Genomic DNA, 20,577 nt, shown 5'->3' with positions numbered 1-20,577 from the left:
TAAATAGAGAGCAACATGAAACTATTCAGTCTGGCTTACAAAGACATTTTTCTCATGCCCTTATCTTTTGGTGTGTCTCCATTTGGTACACTTCATCTGAGTACTGCCACCAAAGGCAGAGCCAGACGTTTACCTTCAAACACGTGCCAGTCAGCAAGATCCAGAGTGTCTTTGCTTGGGTTTCTTGTTTGAAGAACTGCTTCATTCCTGAGTAATGGACGTTGGGAATTATTACTTTAGGAGAGACCACACTTATCTGAGAGTGTGGCCCTGCTGTACTGGTCTCACAGTAATCCCAGTATTCATAGAAAAGATAGGCATGTACATTAGCATGAGGGCATTCTTTGGTTGGAAGCATTCTGATTTCATTGGGAAAAACAAGCTTGTCTCTGTTGTTGAGCAGAAGCTTTTATAGAAGTCTTTGTACATGGGCCATTGAGAAATAAAGTGAACAGTTCGGGTTTATCACTCTCCATAATTTGTAAGGATTCACTTTTCCTTTTTTCTGCAGTTGCAGAGCTACTTCAGGTCTGTTCCAGTGTTTCCTTGTTCTCACCACCGAGACTGAACCTCCTTATTTTTGTTCATTTGCTTCAGGAAAACCATTCCATCTAGATTTCCTAGGTGTAAACCTCACTGATTACATAATAGTGTATATTTATAGTTCTAGGACACCTTGTTCAGGCATCCTGTTACATTTCTACATTATACGATTCTTAAATATGCATTGAATTACAAATAGGTCCCCTGGGAAAAGGCAAAAACAAATGGCTTTTTCTGCGAGAAACTAGGACTAATACAGATATTTGGGAGCACTGAACATGGAGGATAGAGTTAAACTTGAAGAGAAATACAGAGATAGAAAAGCAGTAACTGCCCTTTCATTTGTATGCATGCACACGATATACGTATGGGTTTTTTATGTTTTTCCTTGATGTATTCATTTCCAAATCAAACTATAATGTGCTCTAATTGGGTCTCTTTGTTCAGCACGTGGTTGTTGATTTGAGTACTTTCTCCAGTTGAAAAACTGACATTTTAATTTTGTTATTCAATGTGCAATAGATTTAAATAAAAATACCCAAGATTGTGTATTGTAGATTTCCTTCAACAATAATTATATGTAATTATTTTATCAAAATAAACAAGTTAAAGTAGTTTTAGTTATTTTGTCTCATTTTACATTTGGGAAAAAAATTACAAACCAGGGACCAGAGTCTGGTCATATTTGTCAGTGAGGAAAGACAGTTTCTGATTGCCAGTCCCACCAGAGCACTGGCAGATTAACACAGCATCGTAGATTACTTTCCTAGGAAGAGATGCTCTTTTTTTCTCCCTTTCCATTATTTTCCTTTCCTTCTTTCCATGGTACATTGTCCTTTTGTTTTCTTCCTTCTTATTTCGATGCATATATAAACTTGAGCCTTTCTGCTCTCACATTCTCTTTCTCCCCATGATCATAATTGTTTCTTCCTCTTTATTCTTAATAATAATAATAAGGCCACATAAGTATTTTATCTAGATCTCATCTATCATTTAAGTTTTGTCAGATCCGGCCTGCTCTTGCCTTACCATGGGAGAAGGGAAAGGAGGGAGGAGTTTTAAGGGATTTTAGGCATCAGGCAGAAGTCTTAAGGGAAACTGCAAGGACCACCAGGCTCAGAATTAGCTGTGCATTGCAAACAGATGGTGTGTCCCTGAGGAAATAGTGTCGTTGCCCTAAGCAATTGGGTGCTTCCATCTGATTTAGCTTAGTCTCTGTAACTGGGAAAAAGGAAAGTCTCATGGAAGAAATGAGGATAATCACCTGTGAACCATTCTAAATTATTATCTAGAGCCTAGTAATTTTTGTCTTGTATATAGATTTCACAATTCTGCAAGATAGTCTTCTGTGTTGTATCTTCAGTTCTCCAAGGAATAAATGACATCAAGACCCTTATGCCTCTGAGCCTGGCAGATCCTTATCTTTTAATAACCAACCCACCGCTTTCTTCATTAGCGAAGATGCTACTGTATCAATGCTACCAGCAGTTGGAAACCCATATCCTAATGCCAAGCCTCGGCATGTAGATTTTGAGGTCTGAAAACTTTATTAGCTTGATTGCAGTACATCTCATGCCTAAGTTTTCATATACATATAGTTTAGTCTCAAAGGGCAAATGTTCCCCTGAACGAAGTTCAGTCAACACTAGATGCTTATATCTTTATGCCCCAAGGGAGTCCAAAATTTAATGATTAGAGATATTATAAAAATACAAATATTATATAAATAATACAAAAGCTCTTTCATTTTGGCAGGCTTTTCTGTCCTTGCTTGGTTTAATTCAGCTGTGTTCTTCTAGGAGACTGCAACTGCAATTTAACTGCTTGCTTTGGCGTTTTGTTTGACAAGGAAGATGAACATTTCAGATGAGACGGAGCCTTACTATGTCACCCAAGCTGGAGTGCGGTGGCACGATCTCAGCTCACTGCAAACTCTGTCTCCTGGGTTCAAGCGATTCTCCTGTCTCAGCCTCATGTGTAGCTGGGATTACAGGCATCCGCCACCACGCCTGGCTAATTTTTTTTGTATTTTTAGTAGAGACGGGGTTTCACTGTGTTGGCCAGGCTGGTCTTGAATTCCTGACCTCCGGTGATCCGCCTGCCTCGGCCTCCCAAAGTGCTGGGACTATTGACGTGAGCCACTGTGCCCAGCCTTCAATTTTTTTCATTAAGGTTAAGTGCTTTTTGAATCCTGTTTGCTTCCTCTTTCTGACCCAAATGTTTTAAAAATGTTTTTGTGTTTTCATTTAAAGGGTTTGTTTTACCTTTCACATTGAGATGTGTAGTCCATCTGGAGTTGGTTATTTATTATGGTATGAGATTTTTATTATTTTTAAAATATGGATACCTGGTTGACTCAGAACCATTTATTGGTAATACCTTCTTTCCCCCAGTGTACAATAGTATCATCTTCATCATAAATCAAGAGGTTGTACATGTGAGGGTCTGTTTCTCTGGAATCTCTGTTCTGTTTGCCTATTTGTCCTTGTGCCATTACAATACTGTCTTAATTATTATGATGTTATGAGTCTTGATATCTAGTAGTGTAAGTCTTCCAGAGATTACTTTGGTCATTCTTGGGATGTTGTTTTTCCATATAAATTTCAGAATCAACTTGTCAGTTCCCACTGAATAAAAACCCTGTGGGGATTCTGATTTGATTTTATTGAATCTACAGATCACTTTATGGAATATTGACCTCTTTACAGTATTGAATCTTCCAGTTAGGAGCTTGTCATTTTTCTCCATTTATAAATACATTTTAAAATTTTATTTTATCTCCTTCGTAATTTCTATTAATGAGTAATGTTTTTTAAGCTTTCTCTGCAGAGGTCTTACCTGTCTTTTGTTAGGTTTATTCCTAGTTTTTAGATTTTTAAAAAAATGTTTTCTATTTGTTGCTGGTTTAAGAATGATTTTTAAATTAAACTTAATTTTTTTTTGATATAGTGAGTAACCTTGTATTAGTGACCTTGCTAGATTTACTAATTGATTCTAATAGTTGATCTGTAGGTCACTTTTGGATTTTCCATGTACATAGTTGTTCTCAGCAAGTAATGGTAGTTCTGTTTCTGTCTAGTCTGTCTTTCTTTTGTTTCTTATTACACTCAGACCTGTAATATAATGTTGAGAAGTAGTGATAGATATCCCTTTCTTATTTGTGATTTCAGGGGAAAACGAACAATCATGCAACATTAAATGTAATGCCTGCTTTTATGCCTTTTCTTTAATCTGTTTGTTTCAGATTTTTTTTTAAATACTGCAGTTTACTGAGATTTTTAAAAATCATGAAGAGCTGTTGAATTTTATCAGTTTGCTAAGATTTTTAAAAATCATGAACAGCTGTTGAATTTTATCAATTTTTTTGGTTTTTGTTTACATCACCTAAACTGCCAAACTCCCTTATTGTTTTCTTTTCTTTTTTTTTTTTTTTTTGAGACAGGATCTCACTCTGTTGTCCAAGCTGGAGTGCTGTAGCCTGATCATGGCTCACTGCAGCCTCACACTGCTGGGGCTCAAGTGATCCTCCTGCCGCAGTCTCCCAAGTAGCTGGGACTACAGGTGCATGCCATCATGCCTGGCTCAAGTTTTTATTTTGGCTGCTTTTTTTTTTTTTTTTTTTGAGACCGAGTCTCACAGTCGCCCAGGCTGGAGTGCAGTGGCAGGATCTTAGCTCACTGCAAGCTCCGCCTCCCGGGTTCACGCCATTCTCCCGCCTCAGCCTCCCTAGTAGCTGGGACTACAGGCGCCCGCCACCTCGCCCGGCTAATTTTTTGTATTTTTACTAAAGACGGGGTTTCACCGTGTTAGCCAGGATGGTCTCAATCTCCTGATCTCGTGATCCACCCACCTCCGTCTCCCAAAGTGCTCGGATTGCCGGCATGAGCCACCGCACCTGGCCGATTTTGGCATCTTTTGTACGATGTTTTTGTATATCCTCTACCTAAAATGACTTTCCTTTCTTCACTAGCTTTCCTTAAGTCTTAGTTTAGGTGTCGTCTTTCAGAGAAATCTCCGTTTTCTGTCCTCTGATCTGTGCGCTTTGTTTGCATCACTGTTTATCAGTGGCGTGTTCTCTGCATTGTAAACTTGAGGGGAGGAATCTTATCCTGATTATCTCTGTCCTCGTAAAGGTTTTTTTCTTTCTTGCTACACAGGTTACATTCACTGTCGTGTTCTGAGAAAAAGGTGTTCAGGCCTTGCTTTCTGCTTCTAAAATTACTAACTGCACAGGACCATCAGTTCATTTCTTCAACTGTGGCTTCAGCAGATCTTTCGCTGTTTGCTGGCCCAGGTATTGCTCTCCTCTGCCCCGAGTCAATGGCAGCTGGGAGTGGTTACCACAGTTCTCTTACCACAGTTCCTTCTCTGCCACAGTTCTGTTTTGTATGTCATTCCCCTAGCCCAGGATGATCTGCCACTTTCATTTACGTTCATTATTACGCCTTATTATCTGTGCAGCCAAGCCAGTGTCTCCTACAGCCACTTGTGCTTTCCAAAGGGAAAATTTGAATTTTTCATTTTGTTCTACGTGAGGGGTTGTGGGGAGTAGGGGTGGAAATCACCGTAGATTATCAAGTAATCCTTTTTTTCTTTGTGTACTTTTGGAGTAAATCTAGATTATGTTGATGTAACTATTAGGACATTTCTGTTTCTTCATCTCTAAAGGAACTGGGATCTGATACTTCTGTTCACTTTCCTTCCAGCATGAACATTTTATGGCTAAGTAGACATTAACTTGTTTATTAGTTAGGGATATTACATACATACATTGGATGTGTCCCTACACTGTTAATTTGGGTTGGAACTGAAAATATACTTTCTGTGTGTGCCTAATGCTACTACAGTGAAGTTCTTGAGCCAGGTCTGTTCAGTCATGTTGTTGAAAAACTATATGAATATTTATGAAGGAGAAAGAGACGATAGAGGTACCATGAACATTCACTGTTTTATGTACATATGGTTTATGTTGTGTTCTGTGTCAGTATTGCCTCCCAGAGCTGTCTCAGCGTTAGCTCTGATTCTCTGTCTAGCATCTAGACCAGAGACTGGCACATAGTAGGAGCACTAAAGAAATAGTTGCTGAAAAAGTGCATAAAGTAATTTTTGAGCATTTTTTTATGTGCTGGGCACTGTGCTAAGTATTCTATGTATGCTGTTTCATTAACCCTCAAACCTTCTGAGATTGGTACTGTTAGCATGTTATGAATTTAGGAAGTAAGTTGAAGAAATTTAAGTTCAAATGAGTTAAGTGACTTCCTCAGGATTACTCAGTGCCTGACTGGCAAAGATAGGATTTTAACTTGTTTTTCTGTCTCTGAGTTCCATCAGCTTAACTACCATATCCTTATAATACCTACCCACTAGTCAAATTAAAATCTAGTAAGAAACTGTGTAATAGCATACTTAGATTGAGAGCAAATAAGAAATTCGGTTATTGTTTTACCACTCACCATTAGACATAGAAGTTTCTCCATTTCTTTTCAGGGCCTGGGGTAAGGCAAAGTGCACGCATCTGCTCTGTATATTAGAATATCCCCTCATCTCATTGAAGTGGGACAAAAACAAGGTCACTTGAAAGGACTATAATTGTCATCACACTATACAGCTTTACTTCCTTCCCTTTAGTAGTAGGACGATTTCCTTGTCCTTAAACATGCTTCTGAAATACCAGTTTTAATGGCTGTATAGTTTTTCACTTATGATTGGATCAGGATTCATTCTGTCATTGTATTGTCATTCACATAGGTGGTTTTCAATCATAAAATACTGTAATGAACATCTGCAAGTTTGGATTTTTGCTTTCACCTATTGTTTCCTCAGACAACTCTAAATAGTACAATTAATGGACTAAAAGATAAAGGCTCTGACTCTTTTCAAATGTGTTGTTAAACTCCTCAAATCTGCTAACCAGATCTTTATGCTGTACTTGTGTGATTTATTTCGAATATTAGTGAAAGCCTTTGTATTAGTTGCCCTGTTAAATCTCATCTTGCCATTTGGGCAGCCTGTTCTTAGTGTGTTTTCTCTGATACCAGTTAACATTATACTGGCTAATTCCATTGAGACTAGGAGACTGGAAAATGAAGATAATGTGGAAAAACAAGAGCTTGTGAATTTGGGAGTGCCCTATTTTAAGATGTGATGTGGGTTAAATGATAAACAATACATCTTAAATTCTTTAAAAGTGGCAGAAGTAAATGGAATTTATCTGGAAAAAAATCAGATGTTTATTCTGATGCCCTAAATTCACGGGTGAAATATTATCTGGACTAGAGGAAAATTTTGTGTACATTGTATGGTGTTCTCTATTTTGACAAGCTTACTTTGATATTACTGCTGCAGGGTAGACCCAGGAGGGTTGAATTGAGAACTGAGTATTTTGAGGAACAAAACCTAGGATAGTAGGCTGGAGGGTGTTGGAGGTCAGGGTTTTAGCCATGTATATAGAGATAAAGCAACATATTTAATAAAAAGAAGAGGAAAATCTGTATAGTATGCTTTACTCCAGAGGTGGATGAGGGAGAAGAGAGGGCACATCTTGAGAAGGGGGCGTGGTGTTGAGAATGGAGAAAAGGGATAAGGCAGATTACTCAGAAGAACTGGGGTAGAATAGGTTGGATGATAAAAGGGGCTGACATTAGTCCCTGAAAGGGTTTTTTAAAATAACTTCTAACTTTTGCCTTCATCTTTGCCAGCAGTGATGAGCTCTGCTTTCAGCTGTAGTGAAGCAAACTGAATAAAGCACATTGTGCATGTTAGGTTTTTTACTTTCCTGTTGGTACATGTTTGTAATATTTGGAAATACTCTCACTGCGAAGAAAAGTATAGTTGTGCTGTAGTGGGTAGAGTGAGGAACATAAGGGTCATCACCAGCAAAGTCAGAGTGATGAAAAAACTGGATTTTAAACTCTCTGCTTGACTTTGCATAGATAAGGAAGCCAAGCAGAGTGTTTCCTGGGTGTAGTTAAAATACAAGTTTGGAGCACAGGTAAAAGGCCAAGAGGCTTGGAGATGTAGATCTGAGATGTACCAAAGGGCCAAATGCAAAGTTTGGGAACTGTAATGTCATATAAAAACTAATAAAGAAAGGGTGGCACTCTGTCTCATATCCTGAAACGTTTTGAAAAGAATATTGAATTTGACCATAAGGGCCTTGCTAGTGAATTTCAAAGAGAGATTTCAGTTGAACTCTGAATTGGAGGAAGATGGTGATGGAAGGCTGGAGAGGGCCAGTAACAAGGGTTGAAAAAGGAAAGAGTATTCAAACATATGCATAAAAAGACTGTGAGTAGGTTGTATAGATGATGACACACTAAGCCTGGGAAGACAAGGTTTCTGGTGCTAATTTTTATTTCTTTAACAAGGGTGATAGAAGTGTCTGTTCCATATATTAATACTATACACAGCTGTTTACCTCTTAGCTTTTCTAGCAAGATATAGGGCTTGTGAATTAACCCTGGGTAGCCCTGGCAGTAGATAGAAGTAATAGTGCTTCCATGTGTGACCTCGAGACGTACTGAAATGAGGCAACCAAGGAAATCCTTTATATTGGGCCCAAGAGCCAAGATCTCAACTTGGGATATGTTACCCCAGAGTTGTTATCCTGATACTATAATACCGTGAATAATAACCCCAAGGGTTCTGTCGTCTCTTTTTCCTCATGTCACTTCCTTTGACGTCTACATGTCACCATACTAACATCTGCAAACTTTGAAAATTCTGATCTATTCTGCAATATTTGGAAATTTCACTGCTCGTAATTGTATTTCCTGGCATGGTTCTGCTATAATTTTCTGTGTACACAGTAGCTTTTCCTTTTAGTGCTGAATCATAGTGAAATCCTTGTTCACCCTAAGTTAAAGTATAGTTGCAAGGGAGCTATCAAGACAAGTAATTACAGTGATGGTGAAATGAATACAGGTCAAACACCCCAATCTGAAATTCAAAACCTTTTGAGCACACCAACATGATGCCACAAGTGGAAAATTCTACACATAAGTACTTAACGTGAACTTTGTTTCATGCTCAAAATTATTTCAAATATTATTTTAAATTACCTTCGGGCTATATATGTAAAGCATATATGAAACATGAATGAATTTTATATTTAGACTTGGGTCCCATTCCCAAGATGTCTCATTATGTATATGCAAATATTCCAAAATCTGAAAAAAATCCTAAATCCAAAACACTTCTGGTCCTGAGCATTTTGCATGAGGGATACACAATTTGTAATATTTTCTGTGTATAGCCAAGTTTGCACATGCATAGGTTACAACTCATCATGTCTTAACCTTTCAGTCTGGAGGCCGGAGTTTTCTTTTTACTTTGGTTGTAAATTGTATTCGGATTTTAGAAATGTAAAACTTAGAGAAATGTGCATCTCAAAATTAAGAAAGCTGTGCCCTCTGTTAGAGATTGGGGGCAAAGTTGGACAGTGTAGTAGAAAGGTCCTAAACAGGGGATTTGGCTCTTATTTTTGCTATCAAGCAGAAGACTCAAAACTGTAGGAGGAGTCTAAACCATATCAGGTCCACCTGGGAGTCTTTAAAGTTTAGGGTTACTTAGCATGGGGATAGTGGTACAGCGAATAGTTGCATAGATTTTACCTGTGGGCTGGTGAGAATATAGTGAGGATTCACATCTACCTGTAATCTGGGTAGAATATTTGTGTAAATCATTTTGGTTTTTTGGTTTTCTTTAAAAAATTTTAAAAATCGTTTTGGTATTCTTAAGTTTTGGTTTCTTCATTAATAAAATGACAGAACTGAATTACCTAGATGATATTCAAAGTTTCATGTGGTTCTGTTAGTCTGGGATTCTACAGTGGAATTTTGTCACTCCTTTTGGGAAGAAGTTTACCTTTGGTGGCTGTGAATAAAAACCACATGGGAACAATGCCATTTATCATATGGGATAATTTTGTGTTTATGTAATCGTTTATGTTAGTTTCCAAATGTGTTAATAATGTACAGTATCTCATTTGATTAGCTCAATCAGGTGATGAAATAGGTCAGAAAGGTATTATGTTCATTTTCCTGATGAAATAAAACATAGTGGTTAGCATCTTGAACAATTTAAATTTGATCATCTTACTTGGTATGCCAGCCACTAAGGATGAAATCCTGCCGCTGAGAAAGAAAACCCAGTGAGGAAAGCTTTCTCACCCTCATCTGTCTAACAAATTGTACATATTCTCCAAGTTCTGACTTGAATGCTGGTGCAGCTTTTCTTGATAATCTCTTCTACGACACCTGAGTAGAAACACTTTGATCATTCTCCTCAGGACTCAGGATTTTAATGATCTGTTTAATGCCTTTCTCTTCCACCCTAGTGAACTACTCAAGTTCTAATACCTTGTCTTATTCATCTCTACACCTCATAGCCCACACTGTTCCTGGCATATAGAGATGCTTAGTGAATAATTGCAGAGTCAAATGAAAGAGTCAAGGTGATGTGTTGCGGAGTGAGGAGAACTTGGGCTTTGGACTGGTGGAAGGAGATGTCATCGTATACATTTTTTAGATTGAAATTTTGCCCTGTATATGCATTTAAAAATTAAAAACCTAGTTGAATAAAAGGGGGGTGGGTGGGGAGCCAGGGGCCAAATCTATCAATAAAATAAATTTGAATTTTTTTTTAACAAATGGCAATTAAAACTCATATGTTCATGGAAAAAATTAAGTTCCTGTTTTAGTTTTTCCCTAAATGATTTTGCCGTATCACATAACAGCAGTCTTGTCAATCAAGACTGATTTCAAGTGGTGAAATGGAATTTTTTAATTCCCTGGAGAGAGAAATATTTGCCTAGTTAAGCTTTATGTTATTGTGGTGTTTTTATTTGTCTAGTGACCTCTTCTTATTGAAAGACTAGTTAAGAGAAACCCTTTAGCACTGACTTTTTCAAATTTACCATAATGTAATGACCTCTTTGAAAGGAGAAGTACAGAGTGTATTTTTCATAATGTTACTTAAATTCTGTAGACATGAAACTAGATATAAAACCCTTATGTTCTTGGCTCATACACCACTATAAACCAAATCTGCAAATTAAATACAAAGACAACTACAAAAAAAAAAAAAACAAATTCAAATGAATACATTTATTCCATGTGACAGATGATGTTTAGGTTTCTCAGTAGAAAAAAATAGCTTTAGGTCTAATTCCATTTTAAATCTGTTTCTGTATTTTAACTTCAGTGATAATAAAAGCTGTGAGTAGTGCCTCTTCTCATCAGTAATGTTATGCAGGAGGGTATTAATGACTTCAAGGCCTTGTTGGTAAGTTTGGGAGGAGACATCATACCTAACCAAAACACCTGCCAGCAAGCATTCCTCAAATACAGGCTTATAAGTTTTACTGAGATGTCATCCATTTTGTTCATTGGAAGATAAGGTTAATATTTTGACGTTATTGAAATTTTCATTACATGATTTTCTAAACCAGTTATTGCTGGAAATGAGAATGGAAAAACATGACATATCTACAATTGTATTTACTGCTAACAAATGTTTGCAAATTGTACTACACATACAGGACCCATATAACACTTGCGTATAATAAAGTGCATATATGGTATTGGCTGTTAGGCTATTGGTTTTTGAATATGCATGCCATGCCTGTATTGCCATGTGCTCGATTCAAATTCCCTTTATTTTTTACTCTTTCTTTTACAATGACTATGAAACTTATGCTGTGTGTAGTGTGCCGCAAGAACATTTGGCCTGAAGGGGATCTTCACACAACTGAAGCAGCAGCAGTAAAAGCCTAGTGCCAGTGTTGAGACAGTGGCTACTCATGATCTTGAATGTTTATTCTTGTTTTTAGATTATCTTTTGAAACGAAAATATTTTTTCAAAACTTGTACCCAACTTACACATCCTTTTCTCTCCCAGTATGTTTGGGAAACATTATTTTAGCAAGTATTTTTCTGATCACTACCTAAGGAACCAGGATTCAGAGATGTGAAAAACAAAACAAGCTTGGCCCTTCCTAAGGCAATGAAAGACACTTTAACAGCAAGCTGTAAATAGATTGATTTGCGCTGTTCTAAAGGTGGTATGCAAAGAGCACTATGGAACATATCGAAAGGAGCTACCAATTATTGTGAAGGTAAGGGCGAGGTTTAGAGCACATCATGGAAAAGATCCTGTTGAAATAGGGTCTTAAAGGATGAGTCAGATAAGAAGATAGGTTTAAACTAGACAGAGAGATGTTATATGTAAAGACCAAGGTCATGAAAGACATGATTATTATAATGGTGAGAGGTGTGTGGCCCTAGATAGCATTTGTTGTGTGAGAAGTAAGTTGGAACCCCAAACTAAAAGTCTTGTTAGACTAGGTGTTTAGCCCTTATCTCATCAACATAGGCGAGCCACAGTGATCTGAGAACTGGGAGAGTATTCAGGGCAATATTTTTTATATATAGTGGTTACCACATTGTATTACAGTGTTCTCCTTCACTTGTCATTGGAGCTCTTCAAGGGCTGTGAGCATTAGTTATTAATCTTTGTGTACTAAGCTTTTGGTAGAGTAACCGATGAAAGTAATGCTTAGAAAACATGGGTTGAATGACTAATCATGAGTAAAGAGGATTTAGGAGAGAATTATGACAATCTCCTATGGTGGTAGTTTTAGTGCTTTGTGGGTCACAGACTCCTTTGTGAGTGATTTTGAAAGCTTTTCCTTGAAAATGTAAATACATATAACATTTGGCTTATAGTTTTATGGGATTCATGTACCTCTGAAGCCAGTCCATGAATTCCTGGTTCAGAATTCCTCCTTAGGAAATTATACCCAGACAGCCATCACCATCACACATTGTCATGAATAATTACTATCTCTTTTAGCAGTCTTTAAATGTATTACAAGGCTGGGTGTGGTGGCTCGTGCATGTAATCCCAGCACTTTGGGAGGCTGAGGCGGGAGGATCATGAGGTCAAGAGATGGAGACCATCCTGGCTAACACGGTGAAACCCCGTCTCTACTAAAAAATTAGCCGGGTGTGGTGAGGGGCACCTGTCGTCCCAGCTACTAGGGAGACTGAGGCAGGAGAATCGCATGAACCCGGGAGGACGAGCTTGCAGCGAGCCGAGGTCGTGCCATTGCACTCCAGCCTGGGTTAAAGAGCGAGACTCCGTCTCAAAGGAAAAAAAAGTATATAGCACGATTGTGTCTCTTTCTTGTAATTTTCTTGAGTTTCTTTCATATTTAGGAAGCAAATAGCTGACCTGTCTATGAATAAAGAAAGCATTTTTAATGATTAAGGTAAAACTTTACTGGTCTGTAAAGATAATAGACAAGTATGTGAATTAAGCCGGCAACCAAGAAACAGCCACTTGAGGAGAACCTGACATTCCTGAATTTGAGTTTAGCAAGTGAGTTGGAAGTCTGCAGGGCCACGCTCAGACTTGATTTGCTAGAAGGTCTCACAGACTCAGAAAAGCTGTTAGAGTCGTGGTTATAGTTAATTACAGCAAAATCATACAGATTAACATCAGCAAAAGGAAAAGGCACCTGGGGTGAAGTCTAGGAGAATTCAGGCACAAGTTTCCAGGTGTCCCATTCCAGTGGCATAACATAGATGGCCTTAATTCAACAACAATGTGTGACAACATGCACGAAGTTGTCAACCAGGGAAGTTCACTTGAGCCTTGGTGTCCAGGGTTGTTACTGTTGGTCAGTCACTTAGGCTTGCAGCACCTGCATGACGGGCTTTAGCCCCTCAGACTTTTCCCACCCTGCCCCTAGAAGTAATAGGCGTTCACTGTAAATCACATTGTTAGAATAAGCTGTCTGATGGCATTGGTACCATGCGACCCAAGGCCTCAGGCATACAGAAATCTTATCAGGGAGAATATTCCAAAGGTTCGGAACTCATCTACCAAGAGCCAGCCAAGGCTAGTTTTGAAGACAAGTCTTGGGAATATGCAGGGTTTGAGTAACTCAGTCCTGCTGAGTTAACCCTTTCTTGTACAGCAAGTTAGCTGTTCAGGGAGTTAGCTCTGTCTATCCTGCCCCGTCTGCCTAGCCACTCCTTTTCTAGATAGAGTGGACCTCTCTGCTCTCGTCATAGATGGCCATTCCGTGTACTTAGACTTTTTTTTACCTTGCTAACAAGTAATTGGAATGTTTGGATTTAAGAACATGTCTGCTTTGCAGTTTCACGTGACCATGGTGAAATTATGCACCAATTCTATCATTGTGATTCAACAAGTATTTTTTGAGTGCTGCTGTGCATGAGGCATGGTGTTAGATGGCAGATTGACAGGAATGACTAATACAGGTATCTGGCCTCAAGGAGTTTACAGTTTCATAGGAGAAAGAAAAAACTAGCAATTCTGGTAAGCAGTGTGTGTTTTGGAGAGCACTTAACTTCATCAGAGAGCATGGTTGAAGGTGTATCTGTGTGTATGAGAAGGTGTTGGTGATAATTAGAAGACTTCCCTCAAGAGGTCACTCCTGGGGTTGAGCCGTAAAGATCAAGTAGATACAAGTGGGCATGAAGCTAGTGTTTTGCCGCCAATCATTTCTGTAGTTAGGTTGCCTGTGTGGTTGGAGCATGTATGTATTGTTATGGGTGTAGTCTGCTTTGCTTCACTAAGAGAATGCCCCAGTCCTGGCCAGAATACACATGTCTTTTTTAGGGTTTGCATCAAGGGGAATAGGGAGTGTCTGGCTCAGTACAAATCTGTTTCTGTTACTCCATTACCCAGAAAGCCCCTGAAATGGCATTAGCCTACAGTTAATGGGTGGTAGTGTTTTCACGCATTGCTTCTCAAAGGAGGAGTATGTGAATGTTTAGTTTGGGGCTGGTTAAAAACAAAACAAAACAAAAAAAAGTATAACCATTACAAATTTAAATGTACTTTGTTTCTAATGGGAAGGCAAATGCTTGCCTTGCTTTGATGAAATTGAACATAACAAAATTTTTCTATACTTGGAAGCAAAAAACTTCAGGAAAAAACCTGGATCCAAGTGTTACTACATTTCCTTGGGCTTCCACATGTGTGTGGTTCTTAATATAATTTGAAACTTCTAAGAGCAACGAATAGTTGTTTTTTTGAACAGTGCATAGAAGTTGTGTGATAATAGGATCAAGAATGTATTGTTAGAGTGAATATTGGATAATTCCAAACTGTTAACCTTGAGATTTTTTTCTAATAGAATCTTTCTCTTTTTCCAGCATTACAGTGTTTCTGCCACCTCTGTACAAAAGACAATTTTACTTGTGTGACAGATGGGCTCTGCTTTGTCTCTGTCACAGAGACCACAGACAAAGTTATACACAACAGCATGTGTATAGCTGAAATTGACTTAATTCCTCGAGATAGGCCATTTGTATGTGCACCCTCTTCAAAAACTGGGTCTGTGACTACAACATATTGCTGCAATCAGGACCATTGCAATAAAATAGAACTTCCAACTACTGGTAAGTTGTTCTATAAAATTTTTTTCCTAGATACTACAAGAAAAACCCTTCACACTCTGTGACTTTAGAAGTGGAAGGGATCATAGAAGTTGTCTAATCCAACTCATTCCGTTTAGAGGCAAGAAGTGGCTTGTCCACTGTTACAAACTTATAAGAGTAGCCAAGATCCTGCCTCCTGGGTGTGTGTTGTTTAAGAAGGTTGTTCCAGGGTGGACTTCCTCTGAGGTCTGTTATACCTAAAAGGATAGATAAAAGCAAATTCTGACAAAGCCCCAACAACATCTTCAGATTGTCTCTACTTTGTTCTCAGAGTGAATTTCTTCTTCCTTATATAATGCTCCTATCTTTTACAGCAGTCAACAGTCTTAATGAGTGGTAATTCAGAGCAGCACTAAGTAGTCTAGATGTTTTCATTTTGTAATCTCAGCTTGTTTTATTATCTTTATGCATAAATTAATTATACATGATTTCTAGAATTTTGGTCCTTCACCTGTAGTTTACATTTAAAATTTCCCGGGGCTGGTGACTCATGCCTGTAATCCCAGCACTTTGGAAAGCCTAAGGTGGGCAGATCACTTGAGGCCAGAAGTTTGAGACCAGCCTGGGCAACCTGGCGAAACCCTATCTCTACTAAAATCACAAAAATTAGCTGGGCATGGTGGCACATGCTTGTAATCCCAGCTACTTGGGCGGCTGAGGCACAAGAATCTTTGAACCTGGGAGGCAGAGGTTGCAGTGAGCCGAGATTGTGCCACTGCACTCCAGCCTGGGTGACAGAGTGAGGCTCTGTCTCAAAAAAAAAAAAAAGATAATTAAATAAGTAAATAAATAAAATTTCCTGGCAGAACCAGTAGTTTGAAGGCTTAATAAACTTTTTAATTTTAAGATTCCGGTTTAATATGGAAGTCTGAGCACATGTATTTAACTCTTACCTCTTTCCCCAGATCCCAAAGGAATATAAAAATGAGGGCAACCTATGTTAATACTAGTGGAATTAATGGTAGAATGCCACCCACATGCCAACACTTGTGAGGAACTTCTGCAGTTCTGCAATTTACAGTACAGATGACACCAGACTGGTAAAGAATAGGATCAATAACTAATAAGAAAGGTTAGTCATTGAAAAGTCCGACCAATAACTTAGACGAGGGATTGGGGGTGAGTGAGGGTACGGGGCGAACTCTCAGTTCCCTTTTAGGAAGCACCTGGCTTCAGTGCTCAGAGGAGCAGACACAGTTGCTCACTTTCCACTCAGAGTTGGTCCAGGCCTTGTGCTAATTAAAGGAGGAAGCACTGCTGTAGCGCAGAAGGAAAAGGCCAGTCCTCCACCTGTTCAGCATGATAATGCAGCTCTCCCGTGGTAAGGGTTGGTTAGACTACTATGTCTTTGACTTTGATGAAAGCATCTGCAGTTATAATGTGACAAAGAAAAGGATAATTCCAGAATTTCCCATTTCCATCATTTGAGCTTGAAATATCTGAATAGAGATTTATAAAACCTTGTGAAGAAGTCACCTCATTTCTCATGTTTCTAATTACCATATATAAACTTCTCATTTCCAGCTCTAAGATAAGCAAACAGCAAAACATTACCAGTGAAGAGTTAGGAGCTCAAAAGAAGTAGTCTGAACTAGATAGATTAGATGTCATCCTATGAAATAGGTTTACCACATGATAGGGAGGAACTTTCAAACAGTCCAGGGTCTATTTTCAGTTATTCACTATGAAATGAGAACATTTCACGGTTGTTAAAGGTTGCTTTCAGAAGAAAAGCCCAACTGATGAATGTTTTTAAAAATGCACTATTGAGAGCGAACAACAGACTGGATGCCATAATTTTATAGTCAAGTTTGGGACAAGCTTAAGAAATTGTGTTACAATTCAGAGAAAAGACAGTTGGTGAGCATATTAAGAGATATAGGGAACAGATTTAGATGATCCAATATGCTTATTATCAGAATTCCAGAAAAAGGCATGAGACTAGAAAGAAGACAGAATACCAGGCAAAATTAATGAAAAAATATTAATCCAAACACATGTAATAAAAAGTATCAGTTTCAAAAATAAAAGAATTATATAAGCATTTAACACACATAAACATTGGTTACCTATAAAAGGCAAAAAAAAAAAAAAAGTTCAGATTTTCTGCTTAAATATCAGAGGGCAAATGGAACATTTTTGTAGTCACCTAAAATTCTTTAAATAGGCCAAGATTTTTCATATACAAAGGCAACAGCCTTCTTGCCACAAGTTCAGTGTACAAGGACGCATGGACTGTTCCTGAAGGAAATTACTAGAAATAGGACTCTGTATGATAAGAGATTAATCTACTGAAGATCTCAAGAATGGGAAAGATGTGGTATGAAAGAAATGGTGGTAAGTAGTAAACCAGCAAGGCTCAGGATGAATGTCAGAATAATTGTAATTTTCTGAAACAACCAGAAAATTTTAATTATTAATGGAAGTTACAAGAAAATGATCTGGACTTAAAAGTTCAGGTTAAGATAGAATAAAAAGTATGCAAACTCTGTTAAAAAAAAAAAAAAAAAAGATATGTTCTGCCTTTAAAAAATTGGTGGAGCTATTGGCTGGGCACGGCTCATGCCTGTAATCCCAGCACTTTGGGAAGCCAAAGTGAGTGAATCACTTGAGGTCAGGAGTTCGAGACTAGCCTTGAGCAACATGGTGAAACCTGTCTCTACTAAGATACAAAAATTAACCAGGTATGGTGGCACATGCCTGTAATCCCAGCTACCTGAGAGGCTCAGGCAGGAGAACTGCTTGAACCCGGGAGGCGGAGGTTGCAGTGAGCCAACATCATACCACTATACTCCAACCTGGGCAACAAGAGTGAAACTCTGTCTCAAAAAAAAAAAAAAAAAAATTGGTGGAGATATAAATACTAAAATGTGAGTTGTTTGGGAGTGATGAAGATGTATGTGTGTGTTTGTTTGTTTGTTTTGATATTTTTGTTTGTTTTTCCTGCTATGAGCATGTACTGGCCTTGGAACAAGAAGACAAGTCAAACACACTTTTAAAAATATATATGATTTTTAAGGAGACGTTAATGGGTATTGTTACAAGTTATTGGTATTACTGACCTGATGTGATAAGTGGGGAAGGTACTATGATATTGGTAGCAGCTGGCCTTGTAATGATGGCTGAAGAGTACAGAAGGAGTAAGTGGGTGCTGACAGAGCTGGTGTGCATGAAAGGAGGCCTAGTAGGAGAAGACTGAATGATTCACTTGTTCTGGGTTTGAGCCCTATAAACTGCTGTAATGAGGCTCTTTGGCTATGTGGTGGCAGTGGCCAGCTGCAGCAATTGTGTAGGATTAGGAAAATGGGGGTTGCCACCTACAGTGTTTTTGTTGTTGTTGATGTTTATTTCACTCAAGGCCCTTTTTCAGTAAAGTCATCACCTGGCCTTGGTCCCGTGGAACTGGCAGCTGTCATTGCTGGACCAGTGTGCTTTGTCTGCATCTCACTCATGTTGATGGTGTATATCTGCCACAACCGCACTGTCATTCACCATCGAGTGCCAAATGAAGAGGACCCTTCATTAGATCGTCCTTTTATTTCAGAGGGTACTACGTTGAAAGACTTAATTTATGATATGACAACATCAGGTTCTGGCTCAGGTAATGTAATTGTTTCTCCTTTTTCCTAAGACGTCTTTTTAAAATTAAGTGATACTTATTTTATTAGTTTGCTAATAAGCCAACTTGTTAGAATGTGAGATAATATAAATAATATTCCAGGTTTGAAACTAATAAAAATCTTTAAGCTTGATGTGTATATGACTGTGGCTGGTTTAAAATAGATTGGAACTTACTTTAACTGATAAAGCAAGTCAGTCAGCTCCGGTGGTATAAATTTCAAAGCGTTCTCACTTGTATGATCTAATTTGCTTTTCATCACTGTGAGGTAGAAAGGATAAGAACAATTATTCTCATATGGATGAAACCGAAGTTCAAAGATGTTCAAATGATCTGCAACTAACCCGTTCTATTCAGGATTGTTTAGCAGCCTGATGTTTATATTTGAAAACAGGCATGATAAAAATTTATTCAGAATTGTGAAGGTTATTTGCTTTTTAAACATTATATGAAATTGTCTTTTGTATAGGCCTGGTTTTTTAAAATTAAACTAATGAACTCTTACGTCATTTTCTCACTTCAGAAAAATGTCTAATCACCTTCTTATTTAATGTAGTTTTGGCCCCTAATGAGATTTGCTTTTCCCAGTTCTATTTGTTGATATTTGTGGCATCAGAAGTAGATGAGCTAATTGTCAGAGTCATCCCAAGGTGGATTTTGGCATAGCAGTGCTTCATGTTTAAACTGAAGGGGCGTTATCTTCTACTTTTTTTTGTATATGGTTTGGAAAAGTATTAAGAGAGGAACACTCCTATCCCCTGTGTTTTTAGAATTTGACACTTGGCTAAGGATAAATAGATCTAGGTTCCAAGGCAAGTTTTGTTGCTGATTGGCTGTATAACCTTGGTTAAAACATGTTTCCTCTTTGGGCTTCTGTTTCCTCATCAAAAATATGGAACCCATACTGCTGATAAAAACACTTCAAGTGGTTTGTTAAGACTTTTAAATGAGATATACTATCCTTTGAAAAGTATGAGTCGTCTTTAAATAAGGGCTAAATTCATGAATAAAGTGAAAATTTGGAAAGCGTATATAGTGAAAATTTCACTAATTTTGGTGAAACCCCATCTCTACTAAGAATACAAAAAAATTAGCCGGGCATAGTGGCATGCGCCTGTAGTCCCAGCTACTCGGGAGGCTGAGGCAGGAGACTCGCCTGAACCTGGGAGGTGGAGGTTGCAATTAGCTGAGATCGTGCCACTGCACTCCAGCCTGGGCAATAGAGTGAGACTCCATCTCAAAAAAAAAATTCACTAATTTTATAACTGAGTGATATTAAAGGAATATTAAAGCAGAAATTGAGCATAAAATCACATCTAATGTTGCAGAAAGCTCATATAATGACAAATGTCTATTTATTTTAAGGAAATGAATATATATTGTTATGTATGCATATCTATTCATTTAAGAAACTGATTTTATTACCTGAATTATTCTTCTGTAGAATTTGGCCGTATGTATTCAATAAGAGAACTCTCTCTTTGACTACTAGGACACATACAGGCTTGCACTGGAGCTCAGATCAGAAGGCAAGCTTAGGGATTCCTGAAACAGTTGTGTAAGGAAGACAATGAGAGTTCGGACTTAGATGGAGCCATCTTAGTACTGAAGGTGTGATAGTCTTTGGGCAGGAGTGGTGGACGGAGGTTATTTTAGAGCTTTCCTGGGACTTCCCATTTATTCTCAGTTCAGATCTTCAAAAAGATTTTGTTCATTCTAGAAGTAATCCTGCTCAAGACTGTGATAATCAAGGACCAGAGTCACAGAAAATCAGGATGGCTTCAGATCATTTGGAATTAATGCCTCAGACCTGTTGTCTTGTTTCTAAACTTACACTCCGGAAAGAGAGCAGCTCATGCCACTTGCCACAGTGGAATAAGCCCACCTAATTGATTAAAGGAATTGGTGGGTGGGTGATAGTTGATTACTGAATAAGAATAT

General features: G+C 38.2%; 1 protein-coding gene across 2 annotated transcripts in view; it reads left to right on the top strand.

The window, feature by feature from the left end:
* The window catches only part of TGFBR1 (transforming growth factor beta receptor 1), a 49,225-nt gene that overhangs the window by 9,864 nt on the left and 18,784 nt on the right, over positions 1–20,577 (top strand). The window contains exons 2-3 of one of the 2 annotated variants that reach the window (XM_015117216.3): positions 14,733–14,978; positions 18,376–18,618. In XM_015117216.3, coding sequence (XP_014972702.1) covers positions 14,733–14,978; positions 18,376–18,618 — 489 coding nt within the window. The remainder of the gene's footprint in view (positions 1–14,732; positions 14,979–18,375; positions 18,619–20,577) is intronic. The other variant, XM_001112621.5, reaches the window with a different exon arrangement.

Source organism: Macaca mulatta, chromosome 15 (genome assembly GCF_049350105.2).
Source record: "Macaca mulatta isolate MMU2019108-1 chromosome 15, T2T-MMU8v2.0, whole genome shotgun sequence".
In the NCBI taxonomy this organism is placed as follows: domain Eukaryota; kingdom Metazoa; phylum Chordata; class Mammalia; order Primates; family Cercopithecidae; genus Macaca; species Macaca mulatta.
The sequence above is the reverse complement of the archived record's forward strand: the minus strand, read 5'-3'. Positions and strand labels throughout refer to the sequence as shown.